At 47.5% G+C, this 19,981-nt stretch overlaps 1 protein-coding gene across 1 annotated transcript in view; it reads right to left on the minus strand.

The window, feature by feature from the left end:
- Positions 1-19,981, minus strand: part of DSCAM (DS cell adhesion molecule) — a 725,315-nt gene that overhangs the window by 71,834 nt on the left and 633,500 nt on the right. The window contains 1 exon segment of the mRNA XM_021071497.1: positions 16,324-16,457. Within this exon segment, the coding sequence (XP_020927156.1) occupies positions 16,324-16,457 (134 nt within the window).

Consider the following 19,981-nt stretch of genomic DNA (forward strand, 5'->3'; position numbering starts at 1 on the left):
GATAGAATGTGAAAAGTTAAAGAGGTATGCTATTAATCCTAAAGAAACCACTAAAATTGCAAAGTCAGAGTAATATAAACTAATGAGCCAATGAAACAACACAATGGAATTAGAAAAAAAATTCAGTCATCCAAAGAAGGCCAAAAAGAGTAAAAGGGAAACAAATAAGACAATAAAAATGTAGCAAGATTATGGATTTAAACCTACATTGATATAGCTATAATTATATTAAGTGTAAATGATTTAAAATCCTAATTAAAGACAGAGATTGTGAGGCTGGCTATAAAAGGAATGCCTAACTTATGCTGCCAACAAGTGATGTTTTTCAAATATAAAAACCCAAGAAGGTTAAAAATAAAAGGACAGAAAAGCAATTCCACATAAATACCCATTGAAAGAAAGTTGGTGTGGCTCTATTAACATCAGACATAGTAGATTTACGAGCAGAGACTATTATCAGTGATGGATAAACTAATTGTATAATGATAAAGGGACCAGTCCATCAAGAGGACATAGCAATCTTAAACATCCATGAACACAATAGCAAAGCAGCATCCCAAGCAAACACAGAAATTAGTGCTGAGAAATGGGATGCTGCTGTAACAAACACCTAAAAATGTGGATTGGCTTTGAACTGGGTAGAGGCTGGAAGAGTTTTGAGGCTGACGCAAGAAAAAGCTTAGACTGCCATGAAGGGGCTGCTCACAGTGATTCTGATAAGAGCTCAAAAAGAAGAGAGGGGAGCTGGGAGAAAGCCTCAGTCTTCTTCAAGAATAATCCCGAACAGAATGCTGGTAGAAATGGGGGTGGGAAGGCCATCTTAGTGAGGTCTCAGATGGAAATCAGGAACGCGTGGAGTTCCCGTCACGGCTCAGTGGTTAACGAATCCGACTAGGAACCATGAGGTTGTGGGTTCCGGGTTCGATCCCTGGCCTCGCTCAGTGGGTTAAGGATCCAGCGTTGCTGTGGCTGTGGTGTAGGCTACACTGTGCAGCTACAGCTCCGATTCGACCCATAGCCTGGAAACCTTCACATGCTGCGAGTGTGGCCCTAAAAAAGCAAAAGTAAAATAAAATAAAATAAAAAATAAAAAAAAAATCAGGAACATGTTATGGACAATGGAGAAAAGACAATCCTTGTTCCAAAGAGGCAAAGAACCTGGCAGAATTGTGGTCCTGTTCTAGAATTCCGTGGAAGGTAGTAGCTGCTAGTGATGAAATCAGACATTTAGGCAAGGAAGTTTCTAAACAAAGTGTTGAAGGAGAAGCTTGGTTCCTATGGGCAGTGGTAGTAAAATTTGAGAAGGGAGACATGCATTGAAGAAAGAATTTTCAAGCAAAAAGGAACTTGAACTTAAAGACTGGAAAATTCTCAGCCTATCCATGTTGCAAGGAAACAGAGGTACAGACCGAGTAAGGGACTCACTGAGGTCACAAGTGCCAGACAAGGGTGAGCAGAGGCTCAAGCTGGATGCTTCTGATCCAAGTCCAATGCTGCCTCCTCATACTCCATGCTACCAATTACAAGGGACCAAACATATGAAGGACTTATTTGTACCCTCGTGAGCTGTTAAGTAAACCTTATGTAGGTCAGGAGGCTGCATAAGCTGCAGTACCAGCTCTGCGATTAAACAGGACACAAATGTTACTCTACTTCCTGACTGCCATAAGACCGATGCTGCTGGAATAAAAAATGCCAGAGAATTTCTCACTGTCAACTATTTAATGCACAGGTACCTAGTAACAGAGGATTACAGGGAGATTACGGAACTCTTACACGAAGTGCTCAAATGTGCCAATACCTTGGGGGGGGGTGTGCAAGTGTGGGCCTCTGTATTCCACCTGCCCCTGCGTCCACCAATGCCCCCCCCAAACACCAGTCTGATGTCTTTTTAGAAAATCATAGGAAAAATTAATTCCTCTAAAAGTTCAGAGTAAATTTGGCTTGTTTCCTGGAAAACTGAGGAGATAATCCCAAGTCTGTGTGTACTTGTGTGCTGTAAAGCTCGAAGGCTGTGGTGCTGCCAAATTAATTTTACAAAGCTTAATGATGTGCAAATTATAACAACTGCTCTTATTGGAACATTCAGTGTCAACAGAGCATTAAAATATATTTAAAAAATAAGGATTTTCGGAGAAGGGTACACAGCTCTTAGTTAAAACTCAATCCCTATCCTGCCTGTAAGGTACAATTGGTCCTTATTTACTTAATTTTTACCTGAAACATGAGGCATAGCTAAAATCAATGATAAAAATATGATTTCTTAAGCAACCATAGTTGTCTCACCATTTATATGGAAGATTAACCAAAAGCTGAAGTTAAAAAGGTTTGTTGATAGAGATCCCCCAACTGGAATGACCTTTCTGTACAGATTAGGACGGGAAATAGGGGTCAGGCTCTTTAGGGGTTCCCACTGGCTATTTGGGAGAGTCAGTTGCACTGGTGACGTTGCCTCTAATGCTACACGTTCCCCTGATGACTGCCATAATTGGGCACCACTTTCTTGTCTCAGTAGAAAAGCAGGCAGAAAATTGAACAATTTAAACCATTCAAGAGTTGATTCGTTCGGTTTCTCTGTAACCGGATGTTCAATGTGACATTTCCTGTTATCTTGAAGCTTAGCAACGGCCTTAAGAGGGGCAATAGTTCCAAAGATGCTGGATCTCTTGCCTTGCCTGAAATATGAGATCTCCTTTGCAGGGGTTTCTGATGCTAATGTGCTGACTGTCATCCATCTGGGCCCCAGGAAGAGGGTATTTCTGTGGAGAGCTGTCTGCCTGCATTCCCACCCCTGGGTGGGAGGGCCTTTGAGCTCACCAGAGAGGTGGGTGAGTCACACCTGAGAAGGTTGAAAGCTAGTCTTAGTGGCCAAGGCTAGCTCTGCTCACAAAAGGAGAGAAGGTTAGGCTGGGACCAGCTGTCACTTGCAGGTGGTTGGTTAAGGATGCTCACACATGGATCCTGCAGGGGAGAGCAAGGCTGGCTGTCTCCAGACGGATGCCCATACGTGTGAGATGCCTCCACTTGTGGGGTGGGGTGTACTGAATGTTTGTTCTGAACAGTATTGCTTATCTATAGGTGGTGTTTCATGCGTCCATTGCTGACAAGTTCAGGAGGTGGTAACAGGTAAGAGAAACAGATGGAAAAAAGATTCATCAGAAGCTCATTCAGGGCAGTGCAGCAAATCTATGGTGTTTAAAACCTTCTCCCCCCACCCCTTTTCTTTTATTTTGGCTGCACCTGTGGCATATGGATGTTCTGGGGCCAGGGATCAAATCTGAGCCACCGCTGTGACCTGAGCCCCAGCCTAGCAAGACGGGACCCTTAACCCACAGTGCTGGGCCAGGGATTGAACACATACCACTTCAGAGACAATGCTGGGTCCTTAACCTGCAGTGCTGCAGTGGGAACTCTCTTAAATCCTTCCTGAGCATTAAGCTTAGCCAAAAATGCTTGTCCTGAGAAAAGGGGGGGGGGTGAATACTGCCTCCTTATGAAACATTTCCCTCAAGTTTTTATATGATGTATAATAGCACTGACTGTATTTATATTTCCTCAATTTTCCTTTTATTGGCTATCAGATTTTCCAGCACCAGGTCTGCATCATGTTGAAGCTGATCTCCTAATCTACCTGCACTCCACCATGTGGTACCACATCCCAACTATTGGGAATGTTCAGTGAGAGGGATTGATTTTACTTCCAGATTTTCCTGACACTTCAGGTAGGCTGATCCTTCAAAGACTCTGAAGCATTAAATGAGCGAGGAAGGATAGACTACAAAATAGAATAGAAAATAACAAAGTGGAGCTTCTCTCTAAGGGCAACAAGGTAGGAAACTGTAGCATAAAGAAAAGCAAACTCCCCATACAGTTTCTTAGTGATGAGTGAGTCAATATGGCAACAGGAGCAATGTGTAGGGAGGGGAGAAAGACACTTTTCTCTTTATTTAAATATCTAAATATTTAATTTTCTTGCGGTCGATCTTTAACTCTCTAATCTCATCCTTTTCAGAGATAGGACAGAGATATTAGCCCTTCTAGAAGGTTTTATTAAGCCTAAAATATGAATTGATCTTGAATGGACTACTATAGTTGCGATAAACACTTGCTTTAGGGGAAGGCTTAAGTGTTACTTCATGACCTGTGGAAATACAAAACCAATCAGCAACAAGAAAGCTCTGATGCCAGGCATATGAATCCTGTAGGCTCGGTGTTTTTTCTTTTTTGGTCTCACCCAGAGCATGAGGGAGTTCCTGGGGATTGAACCTGCACCACAGCAGCAACCCAAGTCACGGCAGTGACAACGCCAGATCCTTAACTTGCTGTGCCACGTGAGAACTCTGAAGCTCGGTTCTTGATGGGAAATTCTATCCTATGGTTCATTTTTAATTCTGCTCTGTGCCAGCATGACCATTTGTGGACTGGCGTTGCCGATTATTCTATGCCTGTCTTCAATTCCTGTTAGTCAGTTGAGCAAAGAGTCTGTTCTTTCTCATCTAAAAATTAGTTAGGAGTTAAGAACCTACTGCAGTGGCTTGGGTCACTGCAGAGATGTGGGTTTGATCCCCTGCCTGGCCCAGTGGGTTAAAGGATTCGGTGTTGCCGCAGCTGCAGCACAGGTCACAGGTATGGCTCTGATTCAATCCCTGGCCCAGGAACTTCCATGTGCCATGGGTGCAGCCATAAAAAATAAATAGAACAATTTAAACATGCTGATTCTATTAGAATCCACAGTTAATTTTATGTTGATTTGTAATCATTCGCAACTGAAATTCTCTAAGTGGAAACCAGGTGATTTATTTCTTGGCCCATCAGAGTTTCCTGAATAAGAGGAACGGGACTCCTCTTTAGCTGGTGTGTCACCTAACACACCATAGTTTTCTTGAGGGAAGACTTTGGTATTCCTTCGAGACAGATATTTAAATTATAAAATATGTACGTGGTTTACCTACTGAGCTATTGCAAGTATCGTGCTCACCAGTGGAATGTTGATGGTGTTTGCTGGGGGAGGCAGTTGGGAGGCAGTTGGGCTGTTATGCCAGCAACACTACATTGGCACTGTGGAGGCTGATGTGTATGGAAGTCCGCATATGATGAGGTTTGACAGCAGGTATAGGGCACCTGGGGCCAGCCCCATAAGCCTGCTGGACTACAGCGCTCTCCTTCGGGCCGTGGTGAGCAGATTTACGCACAAGCTCTAAGTACCATGCCAGGTAATAGCAAAAGCTCCTAAGCAGTTGCCGAGTTTGAATTCACAGACATTTATAGAATTCAATTCCAGTGTGTAGATTATAAGGTAAATTTCCTCCCCGAGGAACACAATAGGGTCGTGGTTTGGCAAATGGCAGGTTAATCAAAATACGCTGTCTGACAAATTCCTACTAAAATCTAGAAATAAAGTCATTTGCGTTCTCATCCTAAAATTGTCCTTGCCATAGTCAAGGGCACAGATTCCTATTTGTAAAATGCTTAGGAAAATAAATGGAAACTTCACGCATATGTTTTTTTTTTAAAAATATGTCTAGCAAGTTTTTTTTACAAGGCTTCTGACATGTTTGCCTCCCTAAAATTGTACCAGCATGGAAAATGCCACTAAGAGTATACACACCTTTCAACACCCAAGCCAGACAGCTCAGATTGCCAGCATCTGCCTTTCCGCGTCATTGCTTTAGGTCTGCCGGGTGGAGTCATGCATTTCTGAGGAACTGGCCAGCATCTTCCCCCAGAGAAGGTAAAGCTTGCTTGGAAGGTTGGTCTCATCCTAGTGCTTCAATGTTACCTTGTGGAAAGCCTGGGAACAGCATCTTCTAGGCCAGTTTTCACTCTAGAATTATTCTTGTCTTGGGGTGCTGGTGTACTATCCTTCCTTTCATGTCTAAGACACTTTTACCAGTAAATAAGATAAAATTAGCCACAATGAGCTACTAGAAATGTTCTTTAGTAATTTCTATAAAACGAGATATTTACCCAGTCGTGGCCGAATCCATTTCCAGATCCCTTTCGATACTGAGCTCAATGGATGAACGTGCGAAGCCTTCTTTAATCCCCTCCAGCAGGTGCATACTTGCTCATTGTTTATGTGCCCTTTATGGCCCTTACCCTGACTGCACTTTGTGTGACTTATCCCCCAGGGATCCTAGGTCAGACCATTGCAGGGCCGGGACCTATGAACCACTCATCCGAGTGGACTGAGGAAATGCCTGTTGTCTTAGGGAGCTTAGTAATGACCTAGAATTTATTTGAATACAACAGAAAAAAAATGTGGAGGGAGTGACTATGGAGCTGCAGGCTGCTCAGATCAAATTATTCAGCATTTCTCATGGATATTAAAAGAATTCCACTTTAAAAAATTTCAATTAACTTTTTAATGAAAAACTAATTCTATCAAAGCTTTAACGTCTAATTATTAACATCCCATTAAAAAAAAAACTTGACTGCTCTGATTTCGTAGATGGAATGTTCACAGCAGTGATTAAAAAAAATCCTCCCCTAAAGCGGAATAAACAAAATGATAGCTCTTTTAATTATAGGGCAATGACACTTGTAGGATCTTTCTGGTTAGTGGCAGAGAAATAGCCTGGGTTACATGAAGAAGAATAAGCAGTTAGCTGACTCAGTTTAAGATCGGCCTCTTTCTAAAATATCTATGTATAATCTGTTTTGATCTGATTGCCATTTTCTTTCACTATTTTCATCTCTAGAAGAAGATAATATAACATAAAGATCTTCCGAACCAGATAGACTAAGACAACCAGTTCCCACAGAAAGAACAGCACATTAACGCTACTTGTTTCATCAATTTTGCTGGTTTTCTCTGTGCTTTATCTAGAGCAAGGTAGTGCCTCTGCTATGAGTGGCTGTGGGCTACTTCTAAAAAAGACTTTCAAACATATTTTATCTTTTGGCCTCCCCAATATAAAAATTACTGTTATAATGTTTTACAAAATGAATTACAGGCGATATCCAGAAAAAGCAGGAAAGAAACTAGTTTCTCCATGTTATTGTTTAGAATCAGGACCTCGTCCAATGAGACAGACTGACGTTTCAGGAGCCTACGTTTCCCAGTCTCTTTGTAATCAAATCTCCCTCCTTCACCACAGTTTTGGCCCATTCCTTCTCCGTTGTCATGCCATCTGCCATGCCCATCATCTCTCTGTGGAAGCGCTTTACTGATCTCACTTGATTGCTATCACCTACTCAAAAAATTTTGTGCAGAACTGGATTAGCCTTCTATAATTTCTCACATATAGGAAAGAACTCGTGAGAAAGGCTATTCTTAGTAATAAACGTCATCTGGGCATAATATAAGTTTTTTTTTTTGGGGGGGGATGGCCACTCCATTAAGTCTTACTTGAAAAAGATTTTGATGCCATTTTTCCCCTTTGGTAACACCCCGTGTCTGTATTAAATACCCCAAAGCCAAAAGACTGGATGTTGACAAAGCTGGAATCTCCCAAATGCTCCAAAAACTAGGTCCAAAGCCAGACTGTGCAGTGGCAGTTTAGCTGCAAAATCGGTTAGGCAATCTTGTGAGACTGGGCTTGAAGAGATTTTCAGGGCTTGTTTCTGTACAGAAATTCCATTTGAATATATGCTCCTGTTTCCCTTTGTTCAGTAAAGTACAAAATTGGGCTTAGGATTTTAAGCTTCTTTCCCAACCTCAGCATATGTGTCACCTGCATTTTGACCACGTGTAGCAATGGGACAGCTTCACTTAATGCTCAGTGAAAGCGAATAACCACTGATGGTGACTTCCCAAAAATTAAGAGAGGAACTGAGCAGAAATACTGAGCAGTTATTGGCTGGTTCACTGAGGACAGATAAAGAACTAGGTTAGAGTTCCTCATCTTTTTAAAGAACTAGGTTATCGAAGATAACATATACTTCCTCTCACTCCCCAAGAATTAGAGTCTAATAAATTGCAGTATGTTGCACATTTCAGCATAAAACATCAAAGCATATTGAGAACACATTTCATCAGATCTGGCCTTGAAATAGGGAAGCTTCAAGAATATTTCTAAGGAAGATTCAAGAGTATACGTCCCCAGAATTTTTACAGGACCAGAGTTGGTTTTCATGTGCCTAGATGCAGGCCTGTCTCAAGGAAACTTTTTAAGGTTTTTCCCAATCATATGATTGTAGAAAAAGCTGCTGAGCGCCAGAGTAAAATTTGGTTAATCACAGGAACATAGAGAAACTCATATATGCCCGCCACAGAGGTACCCAACGAAGATTCACTGACGCGTGATGAATTGCCCAGATGCAAGTGGTACATGTCTGTGTATTTGGGGGCGATTTTTAGCATCCCCGTAACTTTCAGCTTTGCCATTACAGGAGGAGGAGATCCATCAAGAGGTCGTTTAGCTCGGGCCTGGGAGAATGATTTCCGTGTCAGCAGTTCAAAGCACAGGCGTTTCAGCTAAATCCTCCTGGGATGGAAAGCATCCCAAAGTGTACAATGCACTTTCCCTGCCTTATTAAGCAGAAACTTCATTATACAACTTAACCGCTACTGGGTGACTCACAGCCGTCATCCTTAAAATTTAATTCGACATGACATTTGCTGCACATCCGCTGTTTCAGCACAATTCCAGGATTTCCAAGGGCCTAACAGTGACTAACTGTGGTTGGTTCTTGTACTTAAAAAACTGACATGCCACTGTGGGCACCCAGCTATGCTCCCATCTAACAGCAATGCAAGAGATCGTGCTTACGGCAAAGGGAAACTCAAGATCAATGCTGAGGCTCCCGAGGGAGACGGAGCCGGCCTCCTTGGGGAGGCAGAAGGTTGTCAGCATGAAGAGCCCGGAGCTGAGCTCAGACTCCTGTGGGCTATAGACCCTGTCTTCACCTTGCCAAGCTGTGTGGTCCTGGCCAGACTGCAAACTCTCCGTGTCGGTACCGGTACCAGCACCAGGAAGGGGATAATAATGGCCCCCACCCCCCTGCATAAGGGCGTCATCGGAATGGGTGATAAAAGCAGTGTTTTTAAAAATGTGGTCATGGAAGAAACTTAGTGGACCTGACAATCATTTTAAAAAAATAAAAGAGAGAAAAAATCCAATAGAACAGGAAATATCCAAAGTCCATCATGCGTAGTACACGTAAGTTTTGTTTACCAGGTTTGTGTGTGTGTGTGTGCGTGCATGCATGTGCGTGTGTGTGTGTGTGTGTGTATGTACTGGAGTGTGATCATAACATGCATTTCCTATTGTGAGTAACAAGCTTGGAAACCACAGGCATAAAGCATTTAGTACCTAGTGTCTACAATATGGCAAATGCTCTAAAATGTTCGAATAAATAATATGGCATATAAGCTGGACCTTAAGAAGGAACATTTTTAGATGGGCAGATGAGAGTGAGAGCCTCAGCATTGACCTTGAGTTTCCCTTTGCCATAACCACGATCTCTTGCATTGCTGTTAGATGGGAGCATAGCTGGATGCCCACGGTGGCATGTCAGTTTTTTAAGTACAAGAACCAACCACAGTTAGTCACTGTTAGGCCCTTGGAAATCCTGAAGGACCCAACACACACACACACACACACACACACACACACAGAGCACACGCCATGGCTGAGCTACTGGATGGAGAAAAGTTAGTAGCATGGGAGACTGGACAGTGGCTGGAACTGGGTTGTGGAAACCCGTACAGGTTATCGTGAGAATTCTGAGCTTTTTTGAGATTCAAAAGGGAGAAGTCATCCAAGAAATGCGCACAAGGGAATCACACGGTCAAGCCCAGGACCTGGAAGAGTAGCTCTGAGAGTGACGGGAGCTGAGATGCGTAGTGGAAAGGCTTCTGCCCTTGTTTGGGTCCCGGCGGAGGACTTGACCCAAGGCAATGACGGTGGGAATGAAAGGAAGGGAGAGGGCTAAAAGGGTGTTGCAGAGGGAAGATCTTCATGGCACAATGTCACTCTGCAGGTGCTATTTCCTCTGGTCATAAGACCCTTTCATCAGATGAAATGCTTCCCCGCCTGCAAGTCAGGGCTGTATATGTGTCCTGTGTAACAGTCTCTGACCCAAATGTTTGAGTAACATCCCCTCGCCTGGCTCCTGTGTCATCGGTGCTGCCCATGTCCGTTGTATTCTTTGCCACATCACACAGGGCAGTGACAATCTCTAGTATTTTCTAACCTCCTTAGAACTAGGAGGTTCTCAAACGTTCAAACCTGTTCTCCAAACGTTCCCGTTTGCCCGTCTTCTGGATTTGTGTTAGGATTGTACTTCCCAGTTCCCTCCTGGTTGAGGGAGGCTGTGTGATGGATTCTGGCCGAAGGTATGTGCTGGAGCATTTAATACCTATGTCAGACCCTGCTCTGCCTTCCTTTCCCTTCGCCATAAAACCTCACCCTTCCTGGAGGGGAGAGAACATGGATCTGACCTACCACCAACTTGCAATGGACATGAGTGTGAAAGAAAAGGCAAGCTGTCCGTTGGTGTAAATCACTGAGGTTGTAGGAATGTTTGTGATGCAGCACAACTCGGCTTCCCCTGATGGATACACCTCAATCAGTACCTGGCTCGGCCCTCGTTGGAGAGCAGTGCTCTACCTAGATCTGCTGCGTAGATGAAGAAATGACTTGGTAATCAATCAGATAATGCGTGGACAGGGCAAAGAAGAGTCAGAGGTAACCTAAGGCATCTGGTCAGAGGACAAAGGCACTTGATAGATCATCAGCTTAGCTGGGAGACAGGACGAGACGGGGGGAGAACGAATTTGCTTCTGGACGTGGTGGATGGGGTGGGGTCTCTAAGAAGACTTGGATGGTAGGCAGCTGGCCATATGGGGCAATTTAGGACGGATTCGTTCTCTGTTAGGGTTAGAGAGAGACATTTGGCATCTCTTCACTTCAGATGACAGTGAAGTTTTGAGGATGGATTCAATCACCATGGAGATAGGAAAAAATATGAAAAAGGGTAAAGGAAGAGAAGTGAAAAATGCCTGCCTTTCAGGGTGGGGTGTTGAGGGAGGGGAGCCGCAAAAGAGAAAGAATAAAAGGACAGTGGACGCTAAGAATAAAGAATTTAAAACAAATAACTGTAATAGCATGTGGTGGTAAGACTTAAAATGGGAAGAGCATGACCCCTTGCAAAGAGGCCATGGAGTTTTGCCACCAGGAGGTCCATGCTGACGTCAGCATTAGGAAGGGCATCACCGTAAATCCAGGTGGGCACGTTAGACGCTCCTTGTCTGAGTCTGTTCTGGCACCATTCTTTGAGATTCCTGAGCATTTCTTGTTCTCTGAAGCCACTCTATCTTGCCCTCAGCCCCACCATGGTACTAGGAGATGCCCTTTTGGGAGGGTTTGGAGGCAAATACACATCTGCTACCTTGGCTTGAACCGCGTCTGGACCTGGTCGAGGTGACTTTATGTGCTTCGCAGAACTTAGAAATGACGAGTGAACGAGCGAGTCTCACTTGCTCATTCAGCAACATCTACGGGGCCATACTCTCTGCAGGAACTGGATAGCATTATCCTCTGAAACTGGACTGATGGATATGGGTCACAGCTCCTTGATATAATGTTTTAGTGCTTCTGATGTATATTTTATTTTATTTTATTTTTCTGGCCATGATTATAACATGCAGAAGTTCCCGGGCCAGGGACTGAACCCATGCCACAGCAGTGACCCCATGAGATCCTTAACTGCTAGGCCACCAGGGAACTCCAGGCCTTCCAATTTTTATTCTTCATTCACGAGAAGTTTGTGCTATCTAATTTCACATTTCTATGTCCATCCCAGCTTAGCTACGTAAAATAGACCACTTCTACATCCTAAAACTCGTGTACGCTATAACATTTCTCACAGTCTGCTTTTACGTAGGGAGGGTTGTTAGAGAGGAAACCCAGCTTAGCCGCTTTCTGCCTGGACCTTACAAGGTAAACCCACTTCCTTGGATTCCTGTTGCTTGTCCTGGTGTATGAGCTGACCATCCAGACGACTGGTGAAAATGAATAGCCATGGTCCAAAACGTGGGTGGATGAGATCCTGAACCTTGGGGATTTTGAGGTTTCGCTCTGCTCGGGGAGGCGGATGCCTCATTGCATTGGTGGGCTGCTCACAGCAAACGTGCTACTTGGAGATGACCTGTCTTGAGACCCATTGACAGTTTCCGTCTGGGAACCTGCAGCATTTCCTATTCTAATGCCTTTCACCAGGCAGATCTGAGCGCCGCCAGGAAACAAATGCCTCTCACCCGACAATGTGCTTTACATATGAAAGAGCCCCCGGGTCTGGAAGGAGGTCCTTTCCTGAGGAAGGGAGGTGAATCCAGGATCCTCTGAGAACACCGGCAGCAGCAAGGAGGTCGCTGAGGGACGCTTATGAAGAAGATTAAATTACAGAGTATGCTGTGTCCTAATTTATCCTCTCATGTTCTACATTCGACTATGAAGTCATTTCAAAGGAGGAAAAAAAAAAAATCAGGAGCAAGAAAAACAGAACTCACACTGCCCTCTGGTGTCTCCTTAGTCACACAGGCAGAAATGCAAAATCCTCAGAAAATGTCACGGCTTCCAGGTTTCTGACTTAAAATTAAATTACAGTTTGGGCTTAGTGGATGCAAACCACTCCGCTTAGAATGGATAAGCAATGAGGTCCTTCCATACAGCACAGGGAACTCTATCCAGTCTCTTGGGACAGACCGTGGTGGGGATGCTATGAGAAAAAGGGTGTGTGTGTGTGTGTGTGTGTGTGTGTGAGAAAAAGGGTGTGTGTGTGTGTGTGTGTGTGTGTGTGTGTGTGTGAGAGAGACTGGGTCACTTTGCTGTACAGCAGAAATTGATACAACACTGTAAATCAACTATACTTTAAGATAATTATCAAGAATAAGAAAATGCATTTATTTATTTTTGTCTTTTGTCTTTTTAGGGCCACACCCATGGCATATGGAGGTTCCCAGGCTAGGGGTCGAATCTGAGCTGCAGCTGCAGGCCAACACCACAGCCACAGCCATGCAGGATCCGAGCTGCGTCTGTGACCGACACCACAGCTCACGGCAACGCTGGATCCTTAACCCACTGAGTGAGCAAGGCCAGGGATCGAACCGGCAACCTCATGCTTCCTAGTCGGATTCATTTCTGCTGCGCCCCAACGGGAACTCCCCAAAATAAAAGTTTTAAAAAATCGATTACAGAAACTAAAGATGGGGGGAATCCTCCTTTTCAGTAAGTTAATAGTTTCTTTTATTCACTCCATGGGAAAAAACTGAGTAGTAGGTGGTATTTTTTTATTTTAAAAACAGGTTTCGCAGGAGAAATCTCTGCCCCTCACACTCAATTTTGCTGTCAACCTACAACTGCTCTAGAAAATGAAGTCTATTAAAAATAGGCCTCATGCTCTGAAATGATGTTTGAAATAGATGAAGAGCAAAGTGGCTCTAGAGATGGAAAGAAGCTTCACGTTACGGAGGACCGCTCTGGGGTCCCCAGTGCTCCTTGCACAGCTTAATAAGTGGTGCTTCCCGGGAGGTCACAGGCGCCTCGCAATAATGGTATTTCTAGATCTAACTGTGGTCCAAGACAGCACAGAGACCCGTGCTAGCGGTGCAAGACATCAACGAGGTGAGAAATTCAGTTACTGACCACTTTTCTGACTGACTTGGTCTCGCTCCTGGATTTTCAGGAAGGTTCTGGTTGGAAAGCTTCTGGATGTGGAATTCCTTTATTCTGCACGTGGAGACCCTGGAAATCCCCGGCCAAATATTTATATTCCATCCTACAGACTGCTGGATCTCGGGTTTAGGACTGTAACTCCTTTTTTTCTAGGACGTGATTTGTAGGCTGGGAGGATGGAGACTAAAGGGCGCCCGAGATCCAGCCACGCCAGCTCGCTGGGCTCAGCCCCCGTCACTCAGACCAATTCCCAGTGAGCCAGGTTGGGATTTAGTTTGGAGATAAACAGCCGATTGGGAAGACAGAACGGGAGCGAGCTGCTCGCACCAGTTCCCTGCGCCAGGCTGGTCTCTCCCAAGCCGGGTGGAGTCTAACGAGCAATTGTGGGTCCTCCAGTGCATAGGTGAATGAATGAATGAATGAATGAATCCAAATAAAGAGGCAAGGGACAGAACCTTATGAATCAACCATAATAAAAAATTAAAAAATAAAAAAGGAGCAATTCAAATTCTAGTGAAAGGTGGGCACACTTTGAGCAATAATTTTGCCTCTCTCTGGTGAGTTCGATGATCCGTGAGGGCTGGTGTCAGAGGACCGAACCCCGCACAGGGGCCTCGCGAATGGCCTGAGGGGAGGAACACGGGCACCCGGCCTGTAATCTCAGGACCCTACACGGCTCTCCGGATTTCGATGGTGGCATCTGACGGTGCGTTTCCGCGGGTGAGAATGAACGGCATGTTTGAAACCAAGTAAGGAAGTCACACCAAAGTGCGGAAACCCAAACTGAGCACGTGGCATCTAAGTCCTTCCTTCGACTCCAGAGATGCCACTGCGGACATATCAACGCAGAACGTACACCGTTTTCAGCAGAAAGATGGGCCTCCGAGTCACGCTCACCCCCCCAGTCTCCCCGCCCTTCATCCTCCTTCCTGTCCATGGTGCCATTGGGGCGCCAGGTCCCCTGCGGACCCTAGACTTGAGAAAACTTCATTTTCAATACAAGATGGATTTGTAACTGAGTTTAGGAATGTCATGCGGCCTCACAAAGGAAGGGGCTTCGGACTCACGCGACAACACGGATGAACCTGGAACACGTGATGCTTGGTGGAACAAGCCAGACACAGAAAGACAACACGGCGTAATTCCACGGCTAGGTATGAGGTTCCTGGACCAGCCAAATTCACAGAGGGAGAAGGCAGGGTGGTGGTTGCCAGGGGCTGGGGTGGGAGGGTAGGAAACGGGAGTCAGAGTTCAGTGGGTTCAGAGCTGCAGTTTTGCAAGATAACAAGCCTTCTGGAGGTGGGTGTGCTGACGGCTGAATGTTCATGAATGTTCTCAGTGCCACTGAGCTGGACACTAAACCATGGTACATTTTATGTCATGCCATTTCACTGCAATAACACCATAGCTAATTTGTGTTTTCACGCCACAAACACTCATTGAGTGGTTATGCCTGTCAGGTTCTGTGCCGGGAGCTGGGAGATGATAAAGACGGAACTGGACAAAGTGCCTACCTGGGAAAATGCCACAAAAATTTCTATGAAGACATCATACATTTTTTTTTTCTTTTTATGGTTGCACCTCAGCCAGGGGTCAAACTGGAGCTACACCAGTATCACAGCAACACACGGGATCCAAGCCACCTCTGTGAGCTATGTGGCCGCTTGCGTCAACGCCAGATCTGAAACCCACTGAGAGGCCAGGGACAGAACCCGCACCCTCACAGAGAAAATGCTAGGTTCTTAACCCACTGAGCCACATGGGAACTCCAGACATCATAATGCTGATGAATCATTTTTGTTTCTTTAAAATTGCCCTTTTGGATATGCTTTTGTTTGTTTAGAAACAGTTTAACTCTGTCAGTGGTATTCCTTGGTGATCACATGAATGATAACAAACACTGTACTTTGAAATACGTACGGCGCACTCCAACTTTTAATTCCTTTGCAATTGGATTAAGGCGACTATCATACTTGTGAGGGTCCTAGATTCTTTTTTTTTTATTTTTTATTTTTGCTTTTTAGGGCCACACCCGAGGCATATGGATGTTTCCAGGCTAGGGGTCCAATTGGAACTACCACGGCTGGCCTACACCACAGCCACAGCAACACCAGATCCGAGCCACGTCTGTGACCTACACCACAGCTCATGGCAAATGCCTGATCCTTAACCCACGGAGCAGGGCTAGGGACCGAACTCACGTCCTCATGGACGCTAGTCAGGTTTGTCACTGTTGAGCCACAACGGGAAGCCGAGGGTCCTAGATTCTTGCTCAAGGCCTTCAATTCTAGCACAAGGGGTCTGCCTGCTGCGCTGCCTCACTGGGAGATGGGCAGGGAAGGAGGGTGGGGCGGGAGGCCGGCGGCACGACGTGCATTTAAGGACAAGTCCAACAGCAACATCGCTGGGGACTGCCCACTGACTATGCACTGGGGCCTCTGCGTTTTGACTGGGACAAGCCGGCCGGCAGTTCTGTGGGAACCCTCCCTCTCAGTGATGATTCCAGACAGCTGTCTCCCTTGGACGGATGCAGAAGTGGGTGTGCGCAGGAGGTGTCGGGAGGATGCTGCTCACTTGTGAGACAGCAGGGGGAGAGGGAGGCCCTGGAAGGCCCGCGTTGGCGGGAAGCAGGAGGAGGAGGTCCCACACGGGCGCTCCCTTGCGGAGGATGCTCGGGGCGCTGGGGGAGGGAGCGACTTACTGTGGGGTAGGGGTGGGAGCAGAAGACAGTGTACTTCCGGATGATGCCGTTGAGCTTGAGGGGCGGCAGCCAGGACACGAAGACCATGGAGGCTGAGGCCGCGGCCGCCTTGACTCCGGCCGGAGGACCTGGAACTAGAAGAGCCCAGCATTCAGCCACCGCGAGGGCGCCCCCCCAACCCCACCCCGGGGCCTCTGTGCAGCCCTTGGAGTCTCCACTGCAGCCTGGGTTGTGCCCCCTCCACGCCCAGGCGTTGAAGCCCTCGCCCGACTACCCCAGAACGTGACCTTAACCCGAGATGGACTCTTAACAGCGGTAACTGGGGTGAACTGGGGTCCGCGGGTGAGCCGTGGCCAGCATGGCTGGTGTCCTTGTGGGGAAGGGGTGATGGGGGCACAGAGATGCTTGTAGAAGGTGCGACGACACGGGGAGCAGACGGCGTCTACCAGCTGGGACAGAGGCCTGGGACAAACGCTCCCTCCTGACCCTCGGGGCGGGGGGACCGGCCCTGCTGACACCTTGACCCCGGACTTCTTGGCTCCAGAACTGAGAGGACATGTGCTTGTTGGTGACCCTCCCCCCCCGCCCCCCATCTGTGAGCTTTGTGGCAGCTGCCCCGGAACTGACACAGGGTGTCTCTGACCATGTGACCTCTGAGCCCCTCCTGGGGCATGTCCCCCAAGAGCCCATTTTAGCAAGAATCCTACTAAATCAGTCGAGCCCGAATCCGCACAATATGGGGTCACCTATGCTCTCTGACCAAGGTCCTTTCTCTCCTCCTCCTGGTAATACCGGCTCATCCGAGCCTGCCTCCTGCAAAAGCCCTGAGGTCGATTTAACCAGACTATTCCTCACCCCTCACCCTCTCAGTCATTTTTCACCCCGGGACCCCACCCCGCCCTCCATCCCTGGCTGTGAATCCCCCCCTTTGCCTTGTCGTATTCAGAGCGGAGCCCCCTTGCCCTCCTCTGCGGCAAACCCCATGGCAGCCGTGCCTGCGCCCACCCTGGTCCCTAAATGAAGTCAGCAACAGGTGCCATCAATCACTGCTTCCTCGAAGGGACGAACGCGGTGAGTGAGTTCAAGTCCCTGTGTTCCTGGGCACCGTCTCTACCTTTTCAGTCGGTGATTTCCTGCCACGGAAGAGTAGGGAATTTAGCTTCTCGGTCATCCTCGAGTCTGCTACGGTGGCTTTGAACAGGCTGGGGGTTACAGCTTTTGCCTCTTGAGTTTGACAAGAACCAGGGAGAACTACCTCCGTCCCCAGAGACCACTCGTCCGCGCCTCAGACACTCTGTAAGGGCAGCTCTCTTTGGCTCAGGAGAGGCACTGAGACATTTTTCATGAGTATGGATTTTTGGGTCAAAGATTCATGGTTCATTATAGACCACAAACCCCCATCTGCAAATCACCGAAGAAATGCTGTGAACACCTATGAAGCACAATTTGGGAAGTGGGATTGAACGGAAGCGCCCTTCCCCCCATCCCTTTATTTTCCATGTTGAAGGAGGGGGGCTGGTGGAGAGACCACCGGATAAGGAGGAGCCTGTTAGAGCTGCCATGAGAGAAGCTCTGAGGCTCTAGCTTTGGTCCTCACTATTCTGGCCATGCAGGTAAAAAGAGGTTCCCTGCTGGCTGGAGACCTTGAAATTCAAACCAATGCCAGTCCCTTGTGAGCCCCTGAAGGGAGCTTTGGATGTCCTCCTGCTCCAATAACCACGTGACTTCACAGTAAATATTCTTGGAGTTGAAAGTGGGTCTGATAATTGTCACCTTGACTCTTCTACGTCAAAACAACAAAACCAACAGCTCTGGTGAGAGTTAACTTAGGATGGGCATGGTTATTTGAAAACATAAAATCTCTGGATCAGTTTGACAAGTCCCACCATCAGCAGAAGGTCTAGAAAAGGGGACACACGTGAGTTTAGATGAATGGGTCCTTGGGAACAAGGCACCGTTGTCCCGAAGATGGAGAGTGTTTATGCTTAGTTTCCTACGGCGAGGGCATGGCCAAGACACCCACCACCTCATTTGGAGCCACAAGGGCTTGGTGTTGAATTAACAACACTGCAGGTGGCGAGCTTCAGGAGACAGAGGCGACAGAGGACAGTGAGCTGGGGCATTCGAGTCATCAGGTTACATTTCGGTAATCTGGGGTCGATTTGCCATGTTCTGCCAATTTCTGCTCAATTACAGCAGAGTGACCCAGTTCGATGTATCTTAGGACCATCTAGGCAGACTCTGGTGGCTTTCATGGATTTCTGGCCATTGTGGAATGAACTTCTGGCTCCAGATCTGATGTCTGGATTGAAGAAGGCAGCTGCTAAGAACCACGTCTTCTACTTTGCCCCCAGTTTGCCCAGGCACCCCCCTCCGCACACAGATGCTCAGATACCTGACTCCCCGCATCGCCGCTCGAGCTCACGGCACCTTAGATCCACCCTGTTCCAAAGGGGGCTTGGCCTCCCTCTGCCCAGCCTCCCTCTTCCCACCCCCTGTGGCAGGAAACAGCACAGCCACCTCCTCGGATGCAAGGGCGGGGACCTCCTCTGTCTGCCTCCCTCCCTCTGAGAGGGTGTGGAGGCTGGCGTGCCCTCCAGACCTCCGGGTGGACGTGTCAGGTCAGTGGCCTAGACCCTGTTTGAGGTCCCTGGATGTGGCGTGCCTCTCCCATGCCAGGACCTTGACACGCGGTGACCAAGAGCCTTGGGCGCCTCCTGCCTGAACCCGTGCCCACCCTCCGCCTTGTCCCTGGCGGTTACTCATCTCTCACCGTCTACCGACCAGTGCTTTCTAGACGAAGCTTTCCTTGTCACTGGCCTCGAGGGGTCAGGACTCCCAAGTTCCCTCTCTAGACTCCTCCTGTGACACCTGTCATAACTCACTCAGGGTGACTGGCACATACCCGTCTCCCTGAGCAGCCTGCAGGCCCTGCCAGCGTCTCCAGGGCCTGGCCAGTGCCTGGAACATACTGGGTCCTCTGAACAGCGGTTCTAAAGGAGCCCAGTGTGGCAGGCAGGATTCTAGCATAGAGCCCGTGACCGCCACTCTCTGATGTAGCCCCGCGTCATTACTCGCCCTCGAGTGTGGGTGGTGCCTGCCACCATGATGCAGGGATTGCTCTCACAATCCGGCCACGTGGTGTGGCAAAGGTGGAGGGAGTTTGCAGACAGAATTCAAGACCTAATCTGTGACTTCAAGTTCGTCAAAAGGAGGGTGACTTGGGTGGGCCTGACCTAATCAGAGGAGCCTCTTCAAGAGGGTCTAGAAGCCGGGGACGGAGGGAGATTTGAGTTGGTGCTGAAGAGCAAACTGCCCTGCTGTGACCCCGTGACTGTGTGACCTGCTGGCCCCATGGCAGTGACTGGTGGGCAGCCTCCAGGAGCTCAGGGCAGGCTCTCGGCCTTACAGCCACACAGAACCAGATCCTGCTGGCCCCAGCGAGCTCGGGCAAGGCCCCGGCCTCAGGTGAGACTTGGGTCCAGCTGCCACCGTGATTTCAGCCTGTGAGACCCTGGCGGGAGCCTGCTAACCCACACCTGGCTGCTGCCCCAGGGAAGGGGTGAGATCTCGGATTTGCATGGTTGGAAGGTGCAGTTTGTGATAACTTGTCACATGACACAGATGGGTCCATATACAGTCAGGCCACCGAATAATG

The sequence above is a fragment of the Sus scrofa genome, chromosome 13, assembly GCF_000003025.6.
Source record: "Sus scrofa isolate TJ Tabasco breed Duroc chromosome 13, Sscrofa11.1, whole genome shotgun sequence".
Taxonomy (NCBI): domain Eukaryota; kingdom Metazoa; phylum Chordata; class Mammalia; order Artiodactyla; family Suidae; genus Sus; species Sus scrofa.